Source organism: Neomonachus schauinslandi, chromosome 2 (genome assembly GCF_002201575.2).
Source record: "Neomonachus schauinslandi chromosome 2, ASM220157v2, whole genome shotgun sequence".
NCBI lineage: Eukaryota > Metazoa > Chordata > Mammalia > Carnivora > Phocidae > Neomonachus > Neomonachus schauinslandi.
Genome location: NC_058404.1, coordinates 49,313,154 through 49,336,023, shown reverse-complemented (window position 1 = coordinate 49,336,023; position 22,870 = coordinate 49,313,154). Strand labels below are relative to the sequence as shown.

The 22,870-nt window shown below is 50.3% G+C and overlaps 1 protein-coding gene across 3 annotated transcripts in view; it reads left to right on the top strand.

The window, feature by feature from the left end:
- The window catches only part of SCARA5 (scavenger receptor class A member 5), a 120,686-nt gene that overhangs the window by 88,947 nt on the left and 8,869 nt on the right, over positions 1 to 22,870 (top strand). For 2 of the 3 annotated variants that reach the window (XM_021698780.1, XM_021698778.1), the window contains one exon: positions 20,383 to 20,580. In XM_021698780.1, coding sequence (XP_021554455.1) covers positions 20,383 to 20,580 — 198 coding nt within the window. The remainder of the gene's footprint in view (positions 1 to 20,382; positions 20,581 to 22,870) is intronic. The other variant, XM_021698779.1, reaches the window with a different exon arrangement.

The window sequence follows — 22,870 nt, the reverse complement described above, 5'->3', positions numbered from 1 at the left end:
CCGGGGCAGCCCCACCATAAAATCTAACAGGCAGGAAGAAAGGGCTCAGTACCAGAGCTCTGGCCTCCTCCACGAAGGAACAACGTGGAAGAGGAACCTTCCTCAGGTAACCCAGCTTGGAGAACCTTTACCAAACACCTCCCACCTTTAGCAGCAAAAACCTAAAGTTCCAGCAGGTGGGGATATTACTACATAAAGGGATTGATGAGGGACCCAAGTTACACACCCCTCAGGTCAGAATCAGAAATTGGGGGCTTTCCTTTGAAAGAGGGCATTAACAGAGGATTTCTCGGGACCCGTGTTTTGAGTCACTATTAAAATATTTTTCAGAATAGGATCTTGTAATTGTTTACCCATACTTTGATCTGGAGTCATACATTTCTAGAGCCAAATGGGATTTCAGGCCGACTCCTCTCCCATTCCTGAGCAACCCCCCCCCCCCACCCCCAGTTCATTGAACAGGGGCCACGAACAGAGAGCTAGAGAGAATCCCCATGTCCCACGGCCAGGTCATGGTTCAAACAGTCTAGAATCCAGATCTCCTGATTTCTGCTTGACAAGATGTAAAGTTTTCTTTTCTTTTCTTTTCTTTTCAGACAAGGCTGATATCAGTCATTCTGTTAGATGTTTGGCTTTTGGGAATTTGGCCAGGAGAAAAAAAAGTTACATATACATATCTCAAGCAGAAAGACATTTGTTTTACCTTCATATATGGTCCATTTGCAGGAAAAATAAATAGTATTTTTGCAGCTCAGGGGCAGGTAAAGGATCCAATTTTGTTTAAGTCCCACAGCATGAATTTAAAGCAGGACATAAGTTCAGATTGTTTAAAAACTTTTCCTCAATTTGGTTTCACATGGAAAAAAATACGCAGAATGACCCAGGGGTAAATTCTAAGTCAGTGCTTGTTGATAGTTTTCATGGCATCTCAGAAAACTTGAAAAACGTTTAACACCTTGTGTGTGTTTTCAGTATTTAGGGAAGTAGGTTTGTAGGGGGGAAGAGCAGTGGGCACCCTATCATATAGTGTAAGCTCAAAAGAAATTATCGGGGAGGTGATTTCTAGACAGTTTACTCCATAGCTGCTGAAATGTTTCTATCTCTGTTTTAGAGTAAGGAATGCAAAGAGTCCTTCGGAGTGCATGAATTCCCTTCCTCCTTTCCCTGCACTTACAGTTAGCTGCACCGGGGTACCCCAGGGAATCCGTTTGGCACCCGAAGTTAGCATTCTTGCAGGCCTGGAGAGACAGAGCTCCTGGACCTTTTATATGCAAATATATTTCTTTATTAACGTAACTGGGTGCTTATCTGTAATTCCCTGTACAACTTTAATACCCCAACAACAACACGCTCTAAAAGTAAACCACACTTCTAAGAAAAATTAACCACTCACATACTACTCCTAACAACCATATAGCTGGTACAGTGAGGAGTCAAGTTTCTGTGCACATTATTTTACTAAACTCTCAGTACTATTCGGGAGGCATGGCTATGTCCCCTTCGAGAGAGGGGGAGGCTAATGGTAGAGAAGAAGGAAGCTGCCCAAGGCCATCAGAGTTCATAAGGGGCAGAGTCAAGGTTACAAGTCAGGCCTCTCTGGCCTCGAGCCCACTCTCCATCCTTTGCTACATCCTGGGACTACCTTTTATTCTCTCTGGCCTTTGACAGCATGGACCACTGTCTATTCTGCATCTGCCAGCAAAGCCCTGCTCTGGCCTACTTCCCCCGTTCCCTGGGACTGGGTCACCCGAGCCCATGGGCTGAACCGAGGTGATGTCCACAGCAGCACCCGCACACAGCTGGGCTTGTTCACTCACACACTCGTTCGGTTCGCACAATCCTTCCTTCTCTTTATCCTCACATAGTGCAGGCGGGACAGATGAGACCCCCAAAGGGTGTGTAGAGATGGTCAAGTGTCTTTCAAGTGTCTCCTCCCCTAAGTTTATGTCTAGTGACTGACAATACACAGGGCCACAGAGTTCACTCAGAAAAGTCGTCCTGTGGCAAATGCGCTGCTTCCGGTCAGGGCTGAAGCAGAGTGGGAGGCGCCAGAGAGTCAGAAATGAGCAACCAGGACGTGGATAGACGAGGGATGCGGGAACCGGATGGAAACTGAGCAGGAACAGCAGAGACAGCAAAGGCCAGAAGCCCGTGGATCAGAAACCGGGGCTGGCGTGGAGCTGGCCATGGAAGGGACCAGAGGTGAGGCAGATTGGCCTCCCTCGCTCCCGTCATAGGGAAAAGACAGAAATGTGGCAGGAAGGAAAACATTTAGGGAGGAGAGCATTGCTTTATTCTCTTCTTTGGCAAACTGGTATAAAGATACTGGCGGATGGCCAGGGGACCAAAGATGAGTCAGGCCTGGCCTCATCTTGAGGAGCTCACTATCTAGCAGGTGAGAAAGACACATAACCACACGATCACAGTGGAGTGTGCTGAGGACTATTGTAGACGTATGTACAGAGGCAAATTTTGCCTGCTCTTGTGGGAGTCACTTTGACAAAATGGTGTCCAACAGGTGAGTGTGGAAGGCAAAGGTATTCCAGGTAAAGAGAACCATGCATGAAACAAGAGAGCGTTGCCCAATAAACCCAAATAGTTTGGGGTGATGAGGTTTGGGGTTGTAAGAAACAAAAAGATACGGCCAGAGAGATAGGCGGGGGTGAGCAGTCAGGAGTTAGGGTTGACCTCTGGGCACTGGGAAGTCAGGATGGGTGTAAGCAGGGAGTGACATGGCCACAGTGGGAGGTGACTGACCGGGGGAGAAGCAGGCTGGAGCTGGGAGCAAGGGTACGTGAACCAAGGTCATGAAAACAGAGCCTCAGCCATCCCTGGTGACCCTCAGCTCTGACCAAGGCCAGGCACCCAGTAGGCAGACTCTCCCTCCCCCTAGAAAGGTCCATATTCCAAGTCCACGTTTCTCTGCTGCTCTTGTTCCTTCTCTTGGCTGAGCTGCTCCTAGAAAGTCCTCCTGAAGAAGATGAGACGTGAGCTCTAGAGGAGAAGCACAGGCTGCGGAGTAGCAAGCCCGAGACCCAAGTCCCCTTCTGACCCCACTGGCCAAGCGGCGGCGTGGAGGCCAGGCCCTCAGCCTCCCCTGCTGCAATCTCCTCTTTTTTTTTTTTTTTTTTTAACCTCCTGTTCTGTGCAGAGGATGGGATCTGGCCTACCAGACGTTCCGGTTTACCAAGAGTTTATCTTAAGCCTTCCAAAAACAAATCTACTGATTTTTCCTGAAAACTTCCTAGTGACCCCTTCCAGGAGAGCTTTAAATCGCTATGTGCAGAAAACAGTTCAGCTCTGATTAATCCGTGCTGCCCTTGGTGTGATGGCTGAAAACAGATTCAAGAGGGCCTGGAAAAAACAAAAGACCTGGCTCCTTTAAGAAGCCAGGGGGTGAGGGAGGGGGCGTGGGGGGGGGGAGCAGCTGCCTGAGAGTCAGGGACAGCTGCCTGTGCTAGGTGTGGAGGTTATTGGTGTCTTCTAAAAGGGAAGAGAGTAAGAGCTGCATGCAGTGTGGGCCTGGTGAGGAAAACCTGCTTAGGTGAGGAGGAACAGAGCCCCCATGGGGCATGGGTGCTCTCCGGGGGGCAGACGGGTGCTAAGAGGTCATTAGCAGGACCGCTGTAGGCTCTATTCTTACAATAAAGTAAGTTAGAGAAAAGAAAATGTTATTAAGAAAACCATAAGGAAGAGAATAAACACATACATGGAATGGTACTGTATTTAGTGGGAAAAAAATCTGCGTATAAGTGAACCCATGAGATCCAAACCCATGTTGTTCAAGGGTCAACTGTACCCCAATTCTGCATATATGCTAAGTGAAAGCGGGAGCCAACCGAGGGCCCGTGCCAAGGACTAGCTGGAACAGAAGCAAGCCCGTGTTTGGAGCAAATGTTAAGAATTCGGGGTGGAGTATGTAAGTGAAACTTGGGAAGGTCTGCTTCTTTTAACTGGCGGCATGCAGGGCTCTTCCATACTGCAGGCGGAGGTCACCAGTTTGTTCCCTAAGCACTTACTCGTTTCACAGTGAGCGAGCAAAGGAGTGTGTCACATGCAGCACCTTTGTTTCTCTCCTAACCCACATTTAGCTAACACTGCTGTCCTCATCCTTCCAAGAGGAGTCTAGAAGCAGCCCCCACAAGGACTGGTATTCCCAATTCCTGGCAAACACATGGTGGTTTCTTGGATTGGCCCTGAAGAAAATTCTTTTTTTTTTTTTTAAAGATTTTATTTATTTGAAAGAGTGAGAGAGAGCATGCGGGGTGGGCAGAGGGAGAGGGAGAAGCCACTCGCGACTGAGCAAGGAGCCCTATGCAGGGCTCTATCCCAGGACCCTGGGATCATGCCCTGAGCCGAAGGCAGACGCTTAGCCGACTGAGCCACCCTGGCGCCCCTGAAGAAAACTCTTTTAGTAACACAAACCTCGGGCTGAAGGTGAACAGGGAATTTTCTATAAAAACAACACCTTGGAACCACAGAAGAATTGAAGTTCTGGTGTCTGATGTGGGTTTCATATGAAGAAAGTTTTCAGTTGAGACATACATTAAAACCAGGCGTGGTTAAACTGTTTATTGAGAAAGCAACTCAAACAAACTTAGGAATTGTTCTTAAGCCCCACCACTTTGCACTCTGTGCTCTGATGTTGGAGGTAAAGCATGCTGAAGCCCTGCAGATTGAACCCAGGAGGTCCCCGCCGGGGCTTTGTGACATAACTGGATCAGCTGTAGCCACCACTGCATTAAATGCATGGCTCCGCATCCCGTCCTGTCCTTGGACAATGGCAAACACCCTTGGGGTGTCCTTGGAACCAGTTATCGAGAGGGACTGACTTCCCTGAGTGCTGGACTTCTGTCTGTCTCCTAAAGTACGCTGTTGTAGAGTTCTGATGGGAGAAAGAGAAGATGAAAGCGGGAGGCCAAGTCTGGGGACATCCTGGGAGGTCTTGTGGATGCTGTGGTGGTGGGGGGGGTGGGTCACGGCTGGTTTCCTCACGGACTCAAATGCTGGGCCAGTCCCTTGTCGCAGTGCCTCAGTCCCCCGCCCCGCCCCTCCCCCCCAGTGTGATCCTTGAGGCTTAGGTTGAATTCAACACTATTTCTTGAGAACCGACTACCACAGTCACGGAGCTCACCCGTATTTCCGAATAACTCTCTAAGGCGTGTGTCATTATCCCATTTAACAGATGGGGAAACTCTGTTGAGAAGTGAAATTACTTGCCCAAGATCATAGATCTAGAAAGTAGTGTACGCCTTCAAGAAGTTATAATAAGGGGCTGGGAAGCATCCCAGCCAAGGACTCTCAGACCTTGAACTTGAAGGAGAATGGAACTGAGAGAGGAGACAGGGCAGGGTGGGGACAGTGTGGGTGAGGGCAGAGGGGGAGAGTGCCTTCTTAACAAAGGCCACCTGTCCTGAACAGGGGACTGGGAGGTAAAGGTGGCAGGTCCACAAAGATTTTAGAGGGATGCCATATAAACTTCAGAGCCTCCTACAGTTACAGGCGTGATAAAATGAGAGTTCAGTGCTTTGACTTTCTCCTGGCTCAACTGCATTTGTTTCTCTTTCTAAAGGCCTGTTGCCACTCACTGACCCTTCACTGCCCTTTGAGCAGCCCAAGAGCAAAAGCAAGGCAAAGGACTCAACCTCTCCACTGGGCTGCCCAGTAAATTCCCACAAATCCAGCTCTGGGCCTTAGCAACATCTTCCCACTGCAATGCGGGGAGCTCCTGGCTGAGGGCTGGGCAGGGAAAGCATATATTATTTGATCAGACACATCATATTGAGCCTCTACGAGGAGCTGGGCAGCCACGAGTAAGGCATTGGAGAAACAAGATCAGATAAGACTAACTCCCAGTTTCCAAAAGAAGAGGCAACGGAGCTGGGGAGACCAACATTAAAAACAGTTAAAAAAAAAAAAAATCCAGTGTGATAAGTTCAGTGCTAACTTGGGAGGTATTTGTGCTGCTCTTTCTACCCAGCAAAGGCCCAAGCATCCCATGTGAGCCTCAATCAGGGACCCAGTGCAGTGGCCCCTGGGGCTGGAGACGGACCCTAGTGTGGCCACTTGATCATGTAACCCTTCCTTCCCTGACTCTCAGCTTCCCCACCTGTAAAATGGGTATAATAAGCACCACCCACTCGAGAGGAAGGCTACAAAGATCAAAATGAAACCAGGAGAACAGAAGGGCTTTGAAGAGGCGCAATGCGCCATATTAAGTTAAGAGCAGATTCCCATTGGGAAGTAGCATTTTATAAAACACACCCGCAGGCCAGACCGCATTTTAAAAGCGATGCCCTCCAGCAGAGCCTGACCAGAAATTCCTTAGTTTGCTTGTGGGGTGGCTTCTGTCCTTCCCATACGGACCACATTTCCCACAGATGTCAGGGAAGAGAGAAGTGTCATGTCTAGAGAAGGCTGGAGCCCAGCGTCCTCCACCTTGGGGAGGTGGGGTGCAGAGACCCCGTGCTGCGGGCTAGCAGGGGCCACGGGGAGTTCTTTCTTCACAAGAGAATGAAAAGTTCAACTTCCTTAATGGGCAGCTGGTCCAAATTATCCCCGGGGCTCTACTCTGCAGCTGCAGAAAATCAGAGCCTGTTTTCCCAGCCCCATGTGTTTATTTCTATTCTACACAACCTCCTTTCTTTTAACTTGTTTTGCTTTGGCCTGGAAGGCAGGATAAACAAACCGAAGGGAGCTGTGAGGTTTCGGGCTTAGGCTGGGTTTCCCTCCTCTCCTAGTCTTTAGAAGCAAAGTGCCCTGGGCTCGGGGGCCCTTCTGATGCACAGCCAAGCGGGGTCTGGGATATTGAGGGATCCGTTCTTTCCTGGAGCCCAGCAGAAGGCTGTGAACCCCATTCATACATCTGATCACTCACTCGGTACAATGGGTTAAGCCCTGCGATGCGCCAGAGTGCCTGCAAGTGAGGACCGACCACGTTTCCCACAGATGGGGACCACAAGGGTGCTGAATGGCTTTCGCTTTCACGGAGCTTGCCCTGATGAGTACACACAGACCTGAAAGAGGGAATGACGGTATAATATTGCTCATATGTGGGGAGTGCGTGTTGGGGCGACAGATCAGGGAAACCCTCCCGGAGGAGGTGATACCCACGTGTCTTACAAGGTCCGACAACTGGTAAGTTGTGTAGCTGGGGCTTGATCCCCGATCGGTCCCTTCATGCGGTGCGTCTCCACCCCGAGGTGCATTGACATCACCCACGAACTGCTGAAAGTTGTGCCCCCTGCAGGGCTAGATTTTGATTCCTCCCAGCAGCCTAGGCCTGAGAACCACCTTAAGACCAAGGCTCCTTCCCTTACTCTTAAAGACAATAATTCCTGCAGACCCCGTGGGACTGTTGGGCAGTAGGTGAAAGGCACTTTTTGTATGAAGCCAGCCGTTATTAAGTATTTGTCTGAAGTATTCAGCCTGATAGTCTGCTCTGCAGTTTGAAAATGAAAGGCCTTTGTTCTTCTCCCTGGCTCTACCTGGTAGCCGCTGTGTGACCCTAGGCAAATTGCTTGACTTCTCTGGGCCCATTTTCTCCTCTGTTAAGTGAGATCCATAATAACTAAACTCATGGATCTGTCGTGAAGAATCAAGGAAAGAATGCACGTATGAATCACTTTGCACAGTGTCTGGTGTGTAGTAGGACCTGAGTATACATTAGTTCCCTTCAGTGCCCACCCTTGACTTGAAATCTCCTGGATGGTGTCCGGAGCATGGTTTGGCTGTACTTGACTTTGGGGCAGTTCTGAGTCACAGGCGGACAAGCTCCAGGGGCAGTAGACAGTTCTAAGGCTAGCCCAGCCCTGGAAACCGGTTATGAGATGGCAGCCACTGGCCATTAAGCTGTCCCCTCAGGCCCGCTGAGGGACCCAGTGATGAAGCCACTCCCTTGGTTGTGCTCCCACGAGATGCTGGAGAAGGAGGAAGATATTCTGCCTCTCGCTTCCCAGTAACTGCAAAACCCGAAGCATATAGAGTAAAACAAGGTAGGGAATAATTGGATGAAAACTACTGGAGCCCTCCAGGGATGCCAGCACCCTGTAAATGAAACCAGATGCTGGCTTGTAACCTCCCGGAATGGGTTCCCACAGGAGGCAGGATGAGCAGCTCTCAGGCCTGGTTTACTGTGTTTAAAGTGGGAGAGGGGGTTCAAGACTGATATCCAGGGCTCCTTCCAGTCCTGGGGTTCAGGGATTCAGAGCCGGGGGAATCTGGGTTAGCCCCAGCCTTCTTGGTCTGGGACCTTGCCTTTCCTACGTATATATTTACAAGGCAAAGAGAGCAAAGAAACATTTATTTCGAGAAGAGAAACCCCACATATTAGATTGGTAAGGTCTGTGCTAGGAGCCCCAGAGTGGCCTCAGCCAGAGTGCTACATTCCTGGACCATTCTGGAGCGGCTTTGCTTAAAGAGTCACATTCAGCTCCCATTAGTGAGCAGAAAGTTGCTGACAGCAGGAGCCAGTCTGCTGCTGACGCCCCTGTCCCTCTCCCTTAATATACTAAGAAGCCAGGAACTGTGCTCTGGGGAGAGCAGAGGAAGTCAGGAGATTAATCCAATTGGAGGGGTGAGCCCCCTCCCCCGCCCCCACTCCCCGCACAGCAGGATTGTTTTGCAAGGATATGATCCCTGCTCAGGCCACTGTCTACCAGCCATCCTCAGCAACCCATGAAGACCTCTCAGAGTTGACCCACGAGTTGCTGGACGAAGTGCTGGACAAAGCCAGGGTGGGGGGAGCTCACAGTGATGGGTGCCCATGATATACCAAGTCCTTGACATGTGCTCTTGCTCCCAACCACCACCATTATACCCACTTTAAGAAGAAGGTAGGTGTAGAAAGGTTGAATCTGGCCGATAGTGGAGCCAGAATTCGAACCCTGTTCCTGAGTCCAGAACCAGGCTCTTTCTACTTTTCCCCATTGCCTTCCCACGGGCATTATCATCGCTGTGTTTTCCTCCATCCTAATTCCCAAATCCACCCAGCACCCCAAGAAGCAAGTAGCTAGCCAGGCCTTAGATTGACAGCATTCCCAGGTACTCTCTTTGGGCATTTTTGGTAGCAAGGAACAGAGACTCATTGGGTCACTTCAGGTAATGGGGGCATATAGTAAGGACACCGGGGAAGACTTTGGAAGATCAGGGGTCATAATACAAACAAGCTTGCAGAGCCTACGATGCAAAGGTCATCCAGAATCCAAGGCAGTTCTGGGGGCCACAGCAGTCGGGCTTCCATCTAGTGTCTAATCTCCAACGTGGCTTATTAATTTCACTGTCCCTGCCTCTTTTTGAGGCTGCTTCTTCTCATTTATCTCCATATTCCCCCAACTCACATTCCTAAGGGAATCTGGGTGGTCCTGCTAATCATCATCAAAGTGGTTCGAGCTCTTGAGCCAGACCAGTCATTCATGGCATTACCCATGTGTAAGGAAGTGCTGACAGGCTGGGAGCATGGCATACACGTTGACCTTGTCTAATGCCAGTCTTATCATATCTGATGTCAGAGATAAACAAAGCTGGAGGCTAGTTAAAGTGATCGGGACGGATCTTAAATTAGTAACATACTCTTGCAATAGGGAAAAGAGGCCCGTGTGAACCGAATTCAACTTCCATTGGTATAGAGGTGACTGGGTGCTTTAAAGGGAGAATGAGAGAAGTGGGAGGGCAGTGAGTGGGGATTCAGTAGAGTCAGAAAAGTGAAAAATGACAAAAAGCAGGAAGGGAGGGTTCGTCCCTAGGAAACCCATCTGGGTTTTCTGACTGGTTCTTATCCAAGTTAGGCTCCCTCCCTCCCACAGAGGCTGGGAGACAGGGCCCTATCTTCAGGTGTTGGCTGGAACAAATAGTAAATTCTTTTGGCAGCCTTGAGTTTTCTCAGGCAGGCACGTGAAGGGAGGCTAGGGTCATTCCAGGGATGTGGCCTTGAGCTGTTAGAAATGATGTTCTGTTTTATTCAAGACTTTATGGGTCAAAGTTTGAGGCCTCCTTGAAAGGGCTCAGGAGCCTGCCTAGGGTTTGGTCAAGCAGAGAATCTTTGTCACCGATCCTCTCAACAACCCTGGGAAGTGAGTATGACAGGTGAAGAAATGAAGAAAAATATCTTAGTGCCTCTAGACTTAAGAACACTGGCACTATGGCTTGGCCAGCCCCCACCAGTACCCCCCCTGCTCCTCACCATGCCCACCTCCTGCCTTGGATCTCTTCTTGTGGCGCTTGGCGGGGATGGCCCGGAATCGCCTCATAGCATTTTTGTGCCCCGAGGAGAAGCATGGTTATATACCTCTCTGTCCCCAGAACAGGGCCAATACTTGTTTAGAGATCAAGCAACAATAGGGAGTCTAGAATGAATTACAGAAAGACAGCCCAAGTAGATGCAACCAAGGGTCAGGGCCCCCAGTCACTGTGTGCACGGGGAGTGCATGGCCTCTATCCTGGGGTAACACCATTCCTGCCTGAGCTGGTGGGATCAGTGGATGGGTACCATGCCCATTCTGAACAGTCAGGCACTGAAGGTTAAGACTGGAACCTGAGATACAGGAAAGATCCAGAGAGATACAGGAAACATGAGGCATTCAGCTGGAGAGTCCGATCATACCCGCTAGCAAAGTCATGCATCCATCCACCCATCTGCCCTCCATCCCATCCAACACTGAATCAGCATCTTCAGCCAACTAGGCACGATATTAAGTATCGAGGGATCATGAACAAACAAAACACCATTTTTCTGCCCAAGGGAACATGGGATATTTTTCTGTAACTCTCAGGGATCGTGAGCTTTGCTTGAACTCTCTCAAGCAGTGCCCCAGTCTGGGGAGCACCAGCCTGCCGCCATCTTGGCCCCAACTGGTTTAACCTCAGACCAGCTTAACTCTGTGTTGTGGGGCTTAGGCAGCACTGAAAGTAGCCCACGTTGGAAGGAGCAGTGGTCTAGAAAGAAAGGGCTCTGGTGTCCCAGTGACTGCTGGTTCCTTCCTATCTCGGAACGTCAGTTCCCTCACCTGTAGATGACAGTTTGGACTCAGGGGAGGTCTCTGCCAGCTCTGACATTCTGTGTTCTTATCCATTGTATGCCATCAGTTCATTAGACAGCTCTGAGGGCGAAGACGACACTTACTCATCCTTAGCCCCTAGTACAATTCTGGAACGTGGTAGGATTCCAGAAGTGCATCTGGATGGATAAGTAAATGAATCATTAAAAAGAGAAATACATACAGGGGTGCCTGGGTGGTTCAGTCATTAAGCGTCTGCCTTCAGCTCAGGTCATGATCCCAGGGTCCTGGGATCGAGCCCCGCATCGGGCTCCCTGCGCTGCGGGAAGCCTGCTTCTCCCTCTCCCACTCCCCCTGCTTGTGTTCCCTCTCTCACTGTGTCTCTATCAAATAAATAAATAAAATCTTTAAAAAAAAAAAAGGAAATACATACATTGATGAAGATATGTATAAAGAATTAATAAAGATAATGCATCTTCAGCACCCCAAATCTGTGCACAGAAGGTAGAATCACCCTGGGCTTCCATAAATATTAGCCCTGCTCTCAAAAGCTAAAGCTGGTTTATCTTTCCCCTGCCCGGAAACAGAGACATGTTCATTTTCAAATACAAACTTGGCAATAGACGTGCTTCACAAGGGCATCCCTGCGTTCTTGGTCCTCCCATAAGACTTAGGAGAAGCCAAACTGTTTCTACAAATTGGGGGTAGAAGCATTACAGTTCAAGGGTTAAAGTAATTATTTTTAATGTGACTGCTCCATCAAGAGGCATCTTGCATCAAAGTCGCAAAGCAGAATCAGTGAACCCTGCCCAGAGAGCTCATAAAGAAGGGGGGATCTTATGAAAAATGAAGCAAGAAAGGTATAGATGGAGAACTGGCTCAAGGGTTAAGTCTCAAGGTCAGGTCCCAGCTTTTCTACTTACTCCTAACTGTGGGATGACCGTGGGCAAGATCTATCACCTCTCCGAGCCTCTGTATCCTCAAGTGTCACATGAACAGTTTTCACTATGTGATCGCCAAGTCCCTGGCAGCTGGCAAATTCTAGGCTTCTCCATCATTTGAGACAGTGTGACTAAAAGTAGCTCTCTGCAGTAAGTAATGGTGACGTCTGTAGCCCCCTACTAAGCTTGAGGAAGTCATTACTAGCGATAACCCCAGAAAATGTAAAAGTTACGCTCTGACCCCATCTGTGCCTCGCCTCCCCCCCTTTACTGAGGGGCCAGGCCAGGACTGGAGTGGGTCTGGGGTCCTCCCGCAGGGGGCTGGATGAGGGCCTCATGGTCGGTCCCGACAGTGGCCTGGGTAATGGGCAGGGTCCGAAGAGCTGGTCAGGGAATGAGGAGGTGGGTTCTATGGTCTGGCGCTGCAGCTAGGCAGAAACGTCCAAGCAGAGATTAGAACCACTGATGCTCTGGAAGATTTGTTGGAGAAATGCTTGATCCTTTTGATCTGGGAGAGGGCAAGGAGGCTGCCCAGTTGGAGAGGGCCGGTCTTCTGCCCCGGTTCTCATTTATCAGCTTCCTCCCCTAGGGCTACACAGCCAGACAAAGAAGTGGCCACTTCCAATGTGAGCTTTTTTGAAAGGACTCTTCTCTGTCTGCTTCTCTGTATAAAAGGGGAGCACCTCTGATCCCACATCTGGGCTGCAGGGCCAAAAGACACAGAAGGCTGATCCTATAAACATCTGGATGTCACTGCTATGGAGGAGTGCTAGGAGAAGCTCTGCCCAAGATTTACTGGGCCAGGGATTCAAGTCAGAAAACTCTCCAGGTCGTCCTCCAGGTTTTTGATGAGGAACAGTCCCTTGGTATTTCCCTTAACCTCGGACCTTCCAGAGAGTGCTTCTTGTGCGAAGAGCTGGGTGGGGGCCAGCCTTGTGGTCAGTACTGCCCTCTCCACTTGCAAGCTAGGTAGAGTCCAGTCTGCAGGGTGGAGACCCCAGAACAAGAGAACGAGTTTGATATTCTCTTGACTTGGCGATCACATAGTGAAAACTGTTCATGTGACACTTGAGGATACAGAGGCTCGGAGAGGTGATAGATCTTGCCCACGGTCATCCCACAGTTAGGAGTAAGTAGAAAAGCTGGGACCTGACCTTGAGACTTAACTCTTGAGCCAGAGCGTTCCCTTTATGAATCAAAATCAGATATCCACATAGGGCTTGGTGGGGGGCAGGCTTTTCAACAGGGTTGCTGATTTTCATTTTGCTCAGGAAGGATTTTCCAGGCCCCACTGAGGTGGGATGCAAAGAAAGAGGTAAATGGTGGGGGCATGGCGCCTGGGTGGCTCAGTCGGCTAAGCGTCGGCCTTCAGCTCAGGTCTTGATCCCTCGGTCCTGGGATGGAGCCCCATGTCAAGCTCCCTGCTCAGTGGGGAATCGGCTTCTCCCTCTCCGTCTGGCCCCCCCCCCCCCCCGCTCATGCTCTCTCTGTCTCAAATAAATAAATAAAATCTTTTAAAAAAAGAAAAGAGGTCAAGAGGCCTGTCAGACATGCAAAAGCAGTTATTAAGGGAAGTTACATGCAATTACAAAAGCCTGAGGTCCCCATGAGCACTCTTGCCCTTTGCCCTCCAACCGGGCCAGTCCTCTTTCTGTTGCCCTGGGCGTGCCTGAGTTTTGTGCAGTCCAAAATCTCTGCCTGCCATTCTCCTTGCCTGTCATGTGCAGAGAGGTATCTCCTTGACCTCAAGTGGCCCCACACACTCTGAGGGACCACTCTCGGCAGGTGTCTGAGGGAGACGCTCCCCGGACTTGCAAGAAGCGTCCTGGGGTTGGGGGGGCGGTCAAAAACTAGGCTGAAACCGCCTCTCAGGCACCACTTCGGGTTATGTGGGGGTGACACATCTGTGGGGTGAGAGCATTTCCGAGTGGTGGCTGGCGGCTTGGTGGGAAAGCTTTGCCCTGGGGCAGCAACTGCTGGGAAAAAGCAGAGTTCAAACCCTCTGCCCACAGAAACCCCAACCTTTTACCGTCGTGACATCCCTCCCAGGCTGGGGAGGGGGGCACTGTTGCAGTCATTTGGTGATTATCCACATGCGTTGCAGGAAGCGGCATCATTGCTCAGGCCTGTGGCAAATGCCTGCCTGGGACCTCCCCTGCCGCTCCTCAGGAGGCCAGACAGACTGTGCTCGGAACAGCTCCTGGGCCTGGCCAAGGCCCTGCTGTGGGGCAGTTTGCATCATAATCAGATCAAATCTCAGCCTATGGTTTTCCTGAGGGAATGGTCCGCAGAGTTGAGCTTTTATTACGGGAAAGAAAAGGATGCAAAACCCAGCCTGAGTGGCAGGTTCTGTAAGATAGAACTAGGACAGAATGTGTCATGTTTCGATGAGTCCAGGGGAGGCCATGAGGATTTCAGAATCATTTTAATTCTTCTGGGGCATGCAGCATCCCATGAGCAGGTGTGACTGTGTTCAGCCTCCACTGTGAGGAGAAACCCTAAATCTGGAGGATCTGGGAACAAGTTACAAAGAACAGGTTCCAGTGCTCAAGGAACCAACCTAGGGCCTGGGGGCCGGGGTAGTCCTGAGGGCCACAACTTTGCTTGGCTTATGGGGATCGTGGGACGTAAACCAGGGAGACATCCTTGAAATTGATGCTGCGAGTCTCGTAATTATGGTTACCATATGTGTCCAATTTTTTGAAATTGTCCTGTTTCCAGATATTCTTTTGCCACTTCCATATACATCGAAGCCTCCTGGGAATTCCAATATTTCAGCATCCAGATGACATTTTCCAGATTTCTTCCAGTACTCACCATATCATATGACAGGCCACAACCCTATTTTCTCATTTGGAATGTATGGTCATTGTACCAATGGCCTAGCCCTGGGGTCCAGAACCCAGGACTATCCCACTAGAAGAAGCCATCAATGAATGAGTGAGTAGAATGGGCCCTGATGTCATAAAGGCTGGAGCTGTGGGATGCCCTGATGGCTAATTCTCCAGGTTCATAAGAAAGCCCTAGGCTTTGAGGAGCTATGTCCAATAGACAGGACCTGCCCACCTGGGTCTGTATTATCTGAGTTCGTTCATTCACACATGCCTTCATTTTGCACAGCTTGGGCATCTTGATGTCCAAGCACTGTATCAGGCCACGTGATCTGTCCTCGGAATGCTCTCGGTGTCCTAAGAAGACAGATAGGCAGTTTTTAGATGAAGTGATAAATACATCCAAAGAAGAGGCCCTGGCCAGGTGTGGGAGATGTGGGGAGGGTTTTAGGGAGATGGGACATGTAAGCTGAGATTTAAAGGACAAGAAAAACTTAGGAGTACAGAGAGGGGTTTTATAGAGATGGGGGAGTTCATGTCCTCCTCTGGCTCATTCAGGTCTCTACTCAAGAACTTCCTTCTTCCCTCCCATCCAAGATGGTTCCTCCCTTCACTTTCTATTCCCTTCCTTGTCTCTCTCTCTTTCTCCAAGATGGCACCTTCCCTCACTCTCCATTCCCTTCCTTGTCTCTCTCTCTCTAAGATAGCAACTTCCCTCACTCTTCGCTCCCTTCCCTGTCTCTCTCCAAGAAGGCACATCCCCTCATTCTCCATTCCCTTCCTGGTGTCCCTGTCCAAGATGGCACCTTCCCTCACTCTTCATTCACTTTCTTATCTCCTCACCTAAGATGGCACATCCCCTCACGCTCCATTTCCTTCCTTGTCTCCTCACCTAAGATGGCACCTCCTCTCATTCTGTGTCCCCTTTCTTCTTCTTTTTTTTTTAAGATTTTATTTATTTATTTGACAGAGAGAGAGAGACAGCGAGAGAGGGAACACAAGCAGGGGGAGCGGGAGAGGGAGAAGCAGGCCTCCCGCGGAGCAGGAAGCCCGATGTGGAGCTCAATCCCAGGACCCTGGGATCATGACCTGAGCCAAAGGCAGACGCTTAACGACTGAGCCACCCAGGCGCCCCTCTCTGTCCCCTTTCTGTGCTTCTCTTCCTGTCTATGCACTTATCACTACCTGGCCATGGTTACTTTTTTCCCCCTAGCTTTACTGCTAGTCTCTCCACTAAAATACCAGTCCCTGAGGGCAGAGACTTTGTTCATGGATATATCCATAGCTCCTAGAACAGGACCAGGCCTTTAACAGATGGCCAGTCACTTATTTTGCTAAACTAAGACATGAATGACGTGAGTTCAGGCTGGCCCGAGCAGGGAGGATATGGGGGAATCTCGGAACGTCAGCCTTGGCTTCCTGGGTCGCAGCCAGCCTCTTCCTATTATTTTGACCTGACACCCTGAACTCTGCCTGGCCTGCTCTGGGACCCACAACATTCTCCTGTCACTTCTCTCTTCTACTTACGACCCCACACTGAGGCTTCTGTTGGAGGCTGGCCTGGTGTGGCCCATGGCCACTGTGACAGGCTGCTGACAGAGGCGAGGCAGCTCTGTGAGAAATCAGGGCTGACATCTCAGCTTCGGCCAACCCAGCGAGGGCAAAAGCCCCCAGCCAGGGGCCAGGCCTCGTTTGCTGCTGCTGGCTCCAGGTTAGCTTGTCATTACTGCTCCCTGGGGAGTTTCTCTGTCTCAGACCTGGTCTCTGCCTTCTAGCTTCTCTCCATGTTTTCCTTCTTCAGGATTCCTGTGTTCTCTTGCTCATTCTCAGCCTTGACAGCCTGGTATGAGCTTGTGTTTGCAGCAAATCCATATGGGAAGAATGGTCAGGGATGAAGGATGTGTAGAAAATGCCATTCAACATTTCAAGAAGCCTTTCAGAGTCATCCATCTGTGATCTTTCAGTGCCTTGAGTGGTTTTCTGGTGACTTCTTTGGTTCCCCAGTGCAGAATATTCTGGGGTTTCCCCAGCCCAGGCAGCACATAACGGACATGTGGCCAATTCTAACTCCTCTCCTTTCTCATGTGGTACAGATGTGGGGTTTATCAATCCTACCATCCCCTCCAGGGCCCTGTGAAGGTCACAGTCATTGGAAGGGGGGAATCCCCTAGCCCACTTGGCAAAAAAAAGAAGAAAAAAATGGTCTGAGAGTGCAGTACTTACTGGGCACGGAGCTTGATCGGATTTGCTGTGTTCTCTGGCAATTCACATAAGGGTCTTTTCTGCATCATGTCATGCACATGTCACCATGTCACAGTACAGTGATTTCACCACCACCCTACATGCCCCAGGTGGTTTCTGGCTGCAAAAAGAAAAACACAAAGAGACAACTTTGACCTCTTCCCCCTCTTCCCTGGCCTTGGAATCACTGAACACTGGGGCTGGAAAAAACCTTACAGATCGTCTACTCCCATCACTTCCAAATGCCTGTCCACATACACGTAGTACCTTGAAATCATGGGGAGCACTTGTAAAAATTACAGATCCCTGACTCCCGCCACCAAGACTCTGATCCAGTAGGTCCAAGTGGGCCCAGGAATCTGCATTTTACAGGCATTCCTAATGATTTTGATATGTGACCAGATTTAAGACCCAACAGCCACTCCAATATCTTGTCAAGTGAGGAAGTTCTGGTCCCTGAGGGATGAAGATCGCTACCCCACTTCTGGATGGTGAAAGGACCTTAGAGGACACGTGAGGGGACCCGAGCTCCCACTCCTCCCCTGACACTAACAGCGTGTATGGCCCGACACTGACTTCCCAGCCAGACCCTGGCTTTGAGATGATCTTAAGGGTTGTTTCAGCTGCTGCAGTGTTCTTTGAGTCCCCAAAACATCCCCTTGGAGAAATAAGGCAGTGCTTTGTACTGCAAAGGAATGAATCTTCATTCATCTGCACAGCACATTTACTGTTCATTTCCTAGAACCGGGCTCTGTGCTAAATAGAGTTTATAGATGAATGTGATAGAGTTTCAGCCATGAGAGAAGGAGGAGCAGCCTAGGATTTGCTGAGGGTCTACAGTGTGCCAGGCACCATGCTCGGAGCCTTATACACATGATTTCATTTATTTTTTAAAGATCTTTTTTAAAGATTTTATTTATTTATTTGAGAGAGAGAGAGAGAGAGCATGAGAGAGGGGAGGGTCAGAGGGAGAAGCAAACTCCCTGCCGAGCAGGGAGCCCGATGCGGGACTCGATCCTGGGATTCCAGGATCATGACCTGAGCCGAAGGCAGTCGCTTAATGACTGAGCCACCCAGGCACCCTAAAGATTTTATTTATGTATTTATTTTAAGAGAGAGAGAGGGAAGGTGGGTGGGGGGATGGGGTAACTGGGTGATGGGCATTAAGGAAGGCACGTGATGTAATGAGCACTGGGTGTTATATGCAACTGATGAATCAGTGAACTCTACCTCTGGAGCTCATAATACACTCTGTGTTAATTGAATTTAAATAAAATAAAATTTAAAAAAAAAATAAGAGAGAGAGCATGAGCGGGAGGAGGAGCAGAGGGAGAGGGACAAGCAAACTTTGTGCTGAGCACAGAGCCCTACGTGGGGCTCAATCCCATGACCCTGAGATCACGACCTGAGCCGAAATCAAGAGTCCGCTGCTCAACCGACTGAGCCACCCAGGTGCCCCCACATGATTTCATTTGGTCTGCACAATAGCCCTACATGTTACCCCCATGTCACAGTTGGGGACATCCCCTTAGAGAGGCTGTGAGTCTTTCATAAGATCATCCAGGTAGAAAGAAGAGTTTTCTATGTGCCAGATACTGTTCTAAGCTCTTCATGGATTGCCACATCTCACTGATTCCGTGACACACAACTTCACATCTCTGAAATCTGGAAGCATCTCGCAATTGATGTAATTTGCCACTGTCACTGGCAGAACTTTTTCCTTCTTAGTAGCACATATGATAGTGATGTGCCTTACAAAAAGTGGCATCTTAGATTTGATGAGCTACTATCTCCCACTTACGGTGAGTGGGAGAGACAGAATTCACACCCAGGCCTGTCTGGCTTCACACTTTCATGCTCACAGCCCAGTGGGAAAGTAGGCATGAATGCTGGAACTCAGGGCTGAGACATTTCATGGGGACCTCCCCAGCTACTGTGTTGCACAGCAAGGCCACCTGCTAGGAGAGTCTGGATCCTCCCTTGGTTTTCTCTGTTCCCCCTCCTCCCTTGCAGGCATGACTGCTGGTCACCAGGTCCCAAAAGGTGGAGAAAAATCTCGCAATCACACTCCTTTGGGATTTACCCAAATGAGTTAAAAACTGATGTCCACACAAAAACCTGCACAGGAGGGTTTATAGCACCTTTATTCATAATTGCCACAACTTGGAGGCACAAGTCCTGCAGGAGGTGAATGGATAAATAAAGTGGGGCACATCTGGACAATGGAATATTCTTCAGTCCTCTAAAGAAATGAGCTATCAGGCCACAAAAGACATGGAGGAACCTTAAATGCATATTCCTAGCTGAAAGAAGCCAATCTGGAAAGGCTGCATACTGTATGATTCCAACTGTATGACGTTCTGGGAAAGGCAAGACTGTGGAGACAACGAAAAGATCAGTGGTCAGCAGGGGCTGGGAAGTGGGGAGGGATGAGTAGGAAGAGCACAGAGGATTTTTAGGGCAATAAAACTACTCTGTAGGGGCGCCTGGGTGGCTCAGTTGGTTAAGCGACTGCCTTCGGCTCAGGTCATGATCCTGGAGTCCCTGGATCGAGTCCCGCATCGGGCTCCCTGTTCAGCAGGGAGTCTGCTTCTCCCTCTGACCCTCCCCTCTCTCATGTGCTCTCTCTCTCTCATTCTCTCTGTCTCAAATAAATAAATAAAATCTTAAAAAAAAAAAAAAACTACTCTGTAGGATACTATAATGGTGGATACATGTCATTAGACATTTGTCCAAACCCACTGAATGTACACCAAGAAGGAATCCTAAGGTAGACGGTGGACTCGGTGATAATGACGTGTCAGTGTAGGTTCATTCCGCTGTGGGCTCTTAACAGTGGGGGAGGCTGTGTTTGTGTAGGGGCAAAGGGGCTACGGGAAATTTTTCTGTGAACTTAAAACGGTTCTGAAAAAATGAAGTCTTTTTTATAAGCTGTTATTTATTTATTTGTTTGTTTGTTTATTTATTTATTTATTTGAGAGAGAGCTTGCACACCAGCCAGAGCAGGGACAGGGGCAGAAGGGGAGGGAAGGGGAGAGGGAAAGAATCTCAAGCAGACTCCGCGCTGATCACATAGCCCCATGCAGGGCTCCATCTCACCACTCCTGAGATCATGACCTGAGCCGAAACCCAGAGTTGGACGCTTAACCGACTGAGCGACTCGGGTGCCCCCCAAAATGAAGTTTATTAAAAGAAAAAAAAAAAAGGTAGAGAGAAGCAGACTGATCAAGGGCAGGGGTGAGACCCCAGGGTTTCTGCAGGTCATGGTCTGGGTCCCCTCTGCCCCATGCGGGGGTGGGGTAGGGGGCAGGTCCCCCGTGGGGGCTGGGGGTGCGGGCGTGCCCAGAGCTCAGCGGTGCCCCGGGCTGCTCCCAGCAGGTGGCGTGGAGGCCGTGATGATCCGGCTGGTGAACGGCTCCGGGCCGCACGAAGGTCGCGTGGAGGTGTACCACGAGCGGCGCTGGGGCACCGTGTGTGACGACGGCTGGGACAAGAAGGACGGCGACGTGGTGTGCCGCATGCTGGGCTTCCGCGGCGTGGAGGAGGTGTACCGGACAGCGCGGTTTGGGCAAGGTAAGCCCTCTGGGGGAGAGGGCCCAGGAATGCTCATCGGGTCTCCTCCCCAGAGCATGAGTTCCGCCAAGGGTCAGCTGACCTCTGTCCCCCACGCTTCCTGCAACGGGAGGCTTGCTGTCCCACACGCAAGCTGGCATGTCTTCACACAGTTCTGGTTATTAGAACATTCTTCCTTTCCTTGGATTGACCTCCTTTTATTTCTGGTCTCCTGTCGGATTCCCCTGTGGGCTCTGCTTCCCAGCCCTGCGTCTCCCTCCCACTTAGCTCTGTTGCAGTTACGTGATGGAGCACAGAGAGGGCCAAATGCTTATATAGCGCCCATTGTGTGCCAGGTTCGGTTCTAAACATGTTACAGATATTCACTCATTTAACCCTTACAACACTAGGAAGTAGGTACAGCTATCATCACCACTTTCCAAATGAGGAAACCGAGGCACAGAGAGGTTGAATGACCTGCCCCCGGTCACACAGCTGGCAAATGGCAGGTGGCTTAGGAGACCAGGCTCTCATCCATTCCGCAGGCTGTCCCTGACCCTCTCTGAGGCTTTTCTTCTTCAGGTGAATATCTCCAGTAACTCCATCTCGTCCTCATGTGACAGGATTTTGAAAGCCTTCACCATTTTGGTTGCTTTCCTTTCAACCTGCTCAAGCGCGCCTCCCTTCCTGCAGATGGCACAAGGTGCTGTGAGGGAGGGGTGCAGACCTTCTCTGGGCAGATGCCCAGCTCCAGTCCCCATCCACGGCACTGTGTCTGTCCCTCAGGCTCGCGCTCTGCATTAGTCTGCTCGGCCGCTGTAACAAATAGCACAGACCTGCGGAGCTGAAGCAACAGAATTTTGTTTTCTCACAGTTCTGGAGGCTGGAGGGTCCACAATCAAGGTGTCAGCGGGTTTGGTTTCTCCCGAGGCCTCTGTGCTGGGCTCGTGCGTGGCTGTCTTCTCCGTATGTCTTTACAAGGTCTTCCCTCTGTGTGTGTCCTAATCTCTTCTTATAAGGACACAGTCATCTTGGATTAGGGCCGTCCCCGATGGCCTCATTTTACCTTAATCACCTCTTTTAAGGGGACTGTCTCCAAATAGTGACATTTCGAGGTGCCAGGGCTTAGGACTTCAACATAGTAATTTGAGGGAACACAATTCAGCACAGAGCACTCTCTATACCGTGCCATGCTTGCTGTGACCACCACCCAAGCGACACACAAAATGGGATCGCTTGTTACATACCTACTGACATGTGCTAAACATCCATGGCACCACATACACTTTCACACTCAAATACAAAATTCACGTTCACACATGCTTTTTCCTCCGTCAGACCTTGACCTTGAAGAAACCTGCGTTGACTCACAACTACAACAACAGTCCCACATGCACCACGCGGGACTCCCCACACCCATAGGAGAGTGTGCTGACCCGTGGCTGTGTGATCTTGTTGCTTCTTCCCTGTGGGTCTTGGCGTCCCTGTCTGTAACTTAAAAGGGCTTGCAGACTCTGTGATGTGCCTTCCAGCTTGAGTCCCCTGGGATTTGGAATGCTCCTGTCACAGGACCCAAGTCCTGACAGGTGTGGAGAGGGATTTGGACCGATCCACTCACACTCGGTTGCCAGGTCCCCCTTGTGACCTGCACAGGAAGAGACAGCCCAGCTGTGAGCGCTCCTTGTGTCATGGAGTGGAGCCAGGCATGGTCGCTGTCCTGCCCGATACCCTGGCTGCCAGAACCACGGTGCTGGAAGGCTAAAGGGACTCAGGGCGTGGCGTGAGGGGGGGGGCGGGGCGGGACTGGCGCATCCGCTCCAGAGAGAGAAACGGAGCCACTTCACATCCAGGCTGGCTGTGGCACCCTCCACTGCTCAGTCACCCTTCGCCTCATCTCCACCAGGGGCTGGGGCAACTCTGATTCAGAATCTCAGCCCTTAGACCCCCAGGCACTGTTATAGACTGTGTCTCCCCCGAATTCATATATTGCAATCCTAACCCCCAACATGACGCGATGAGGAGGGGGAATCTCTGGGAGGCGATCAGGTCATGACATGATGGGACCCGCGCTCTTATAAAAGAGACCCCGGAGAGTTCCCTCGTCCTCTTTCCCTGAGGATACACAGAGAAGGATGCAGTCTCCCACCCAGAAGAGAGCCCTCCTCAGAGCCCAGCCATGCTGACACCCTAATCTCGGACTCCCAGCCTCCAGAGCTGTGAGACATAAAGGTCTGTTGTTTGCAAGCCACTCAGTCAATGGTACTTTGTTACAGTCAGCTGAGCAGGAGGAGACGATCCCAGGGGCTGAAGG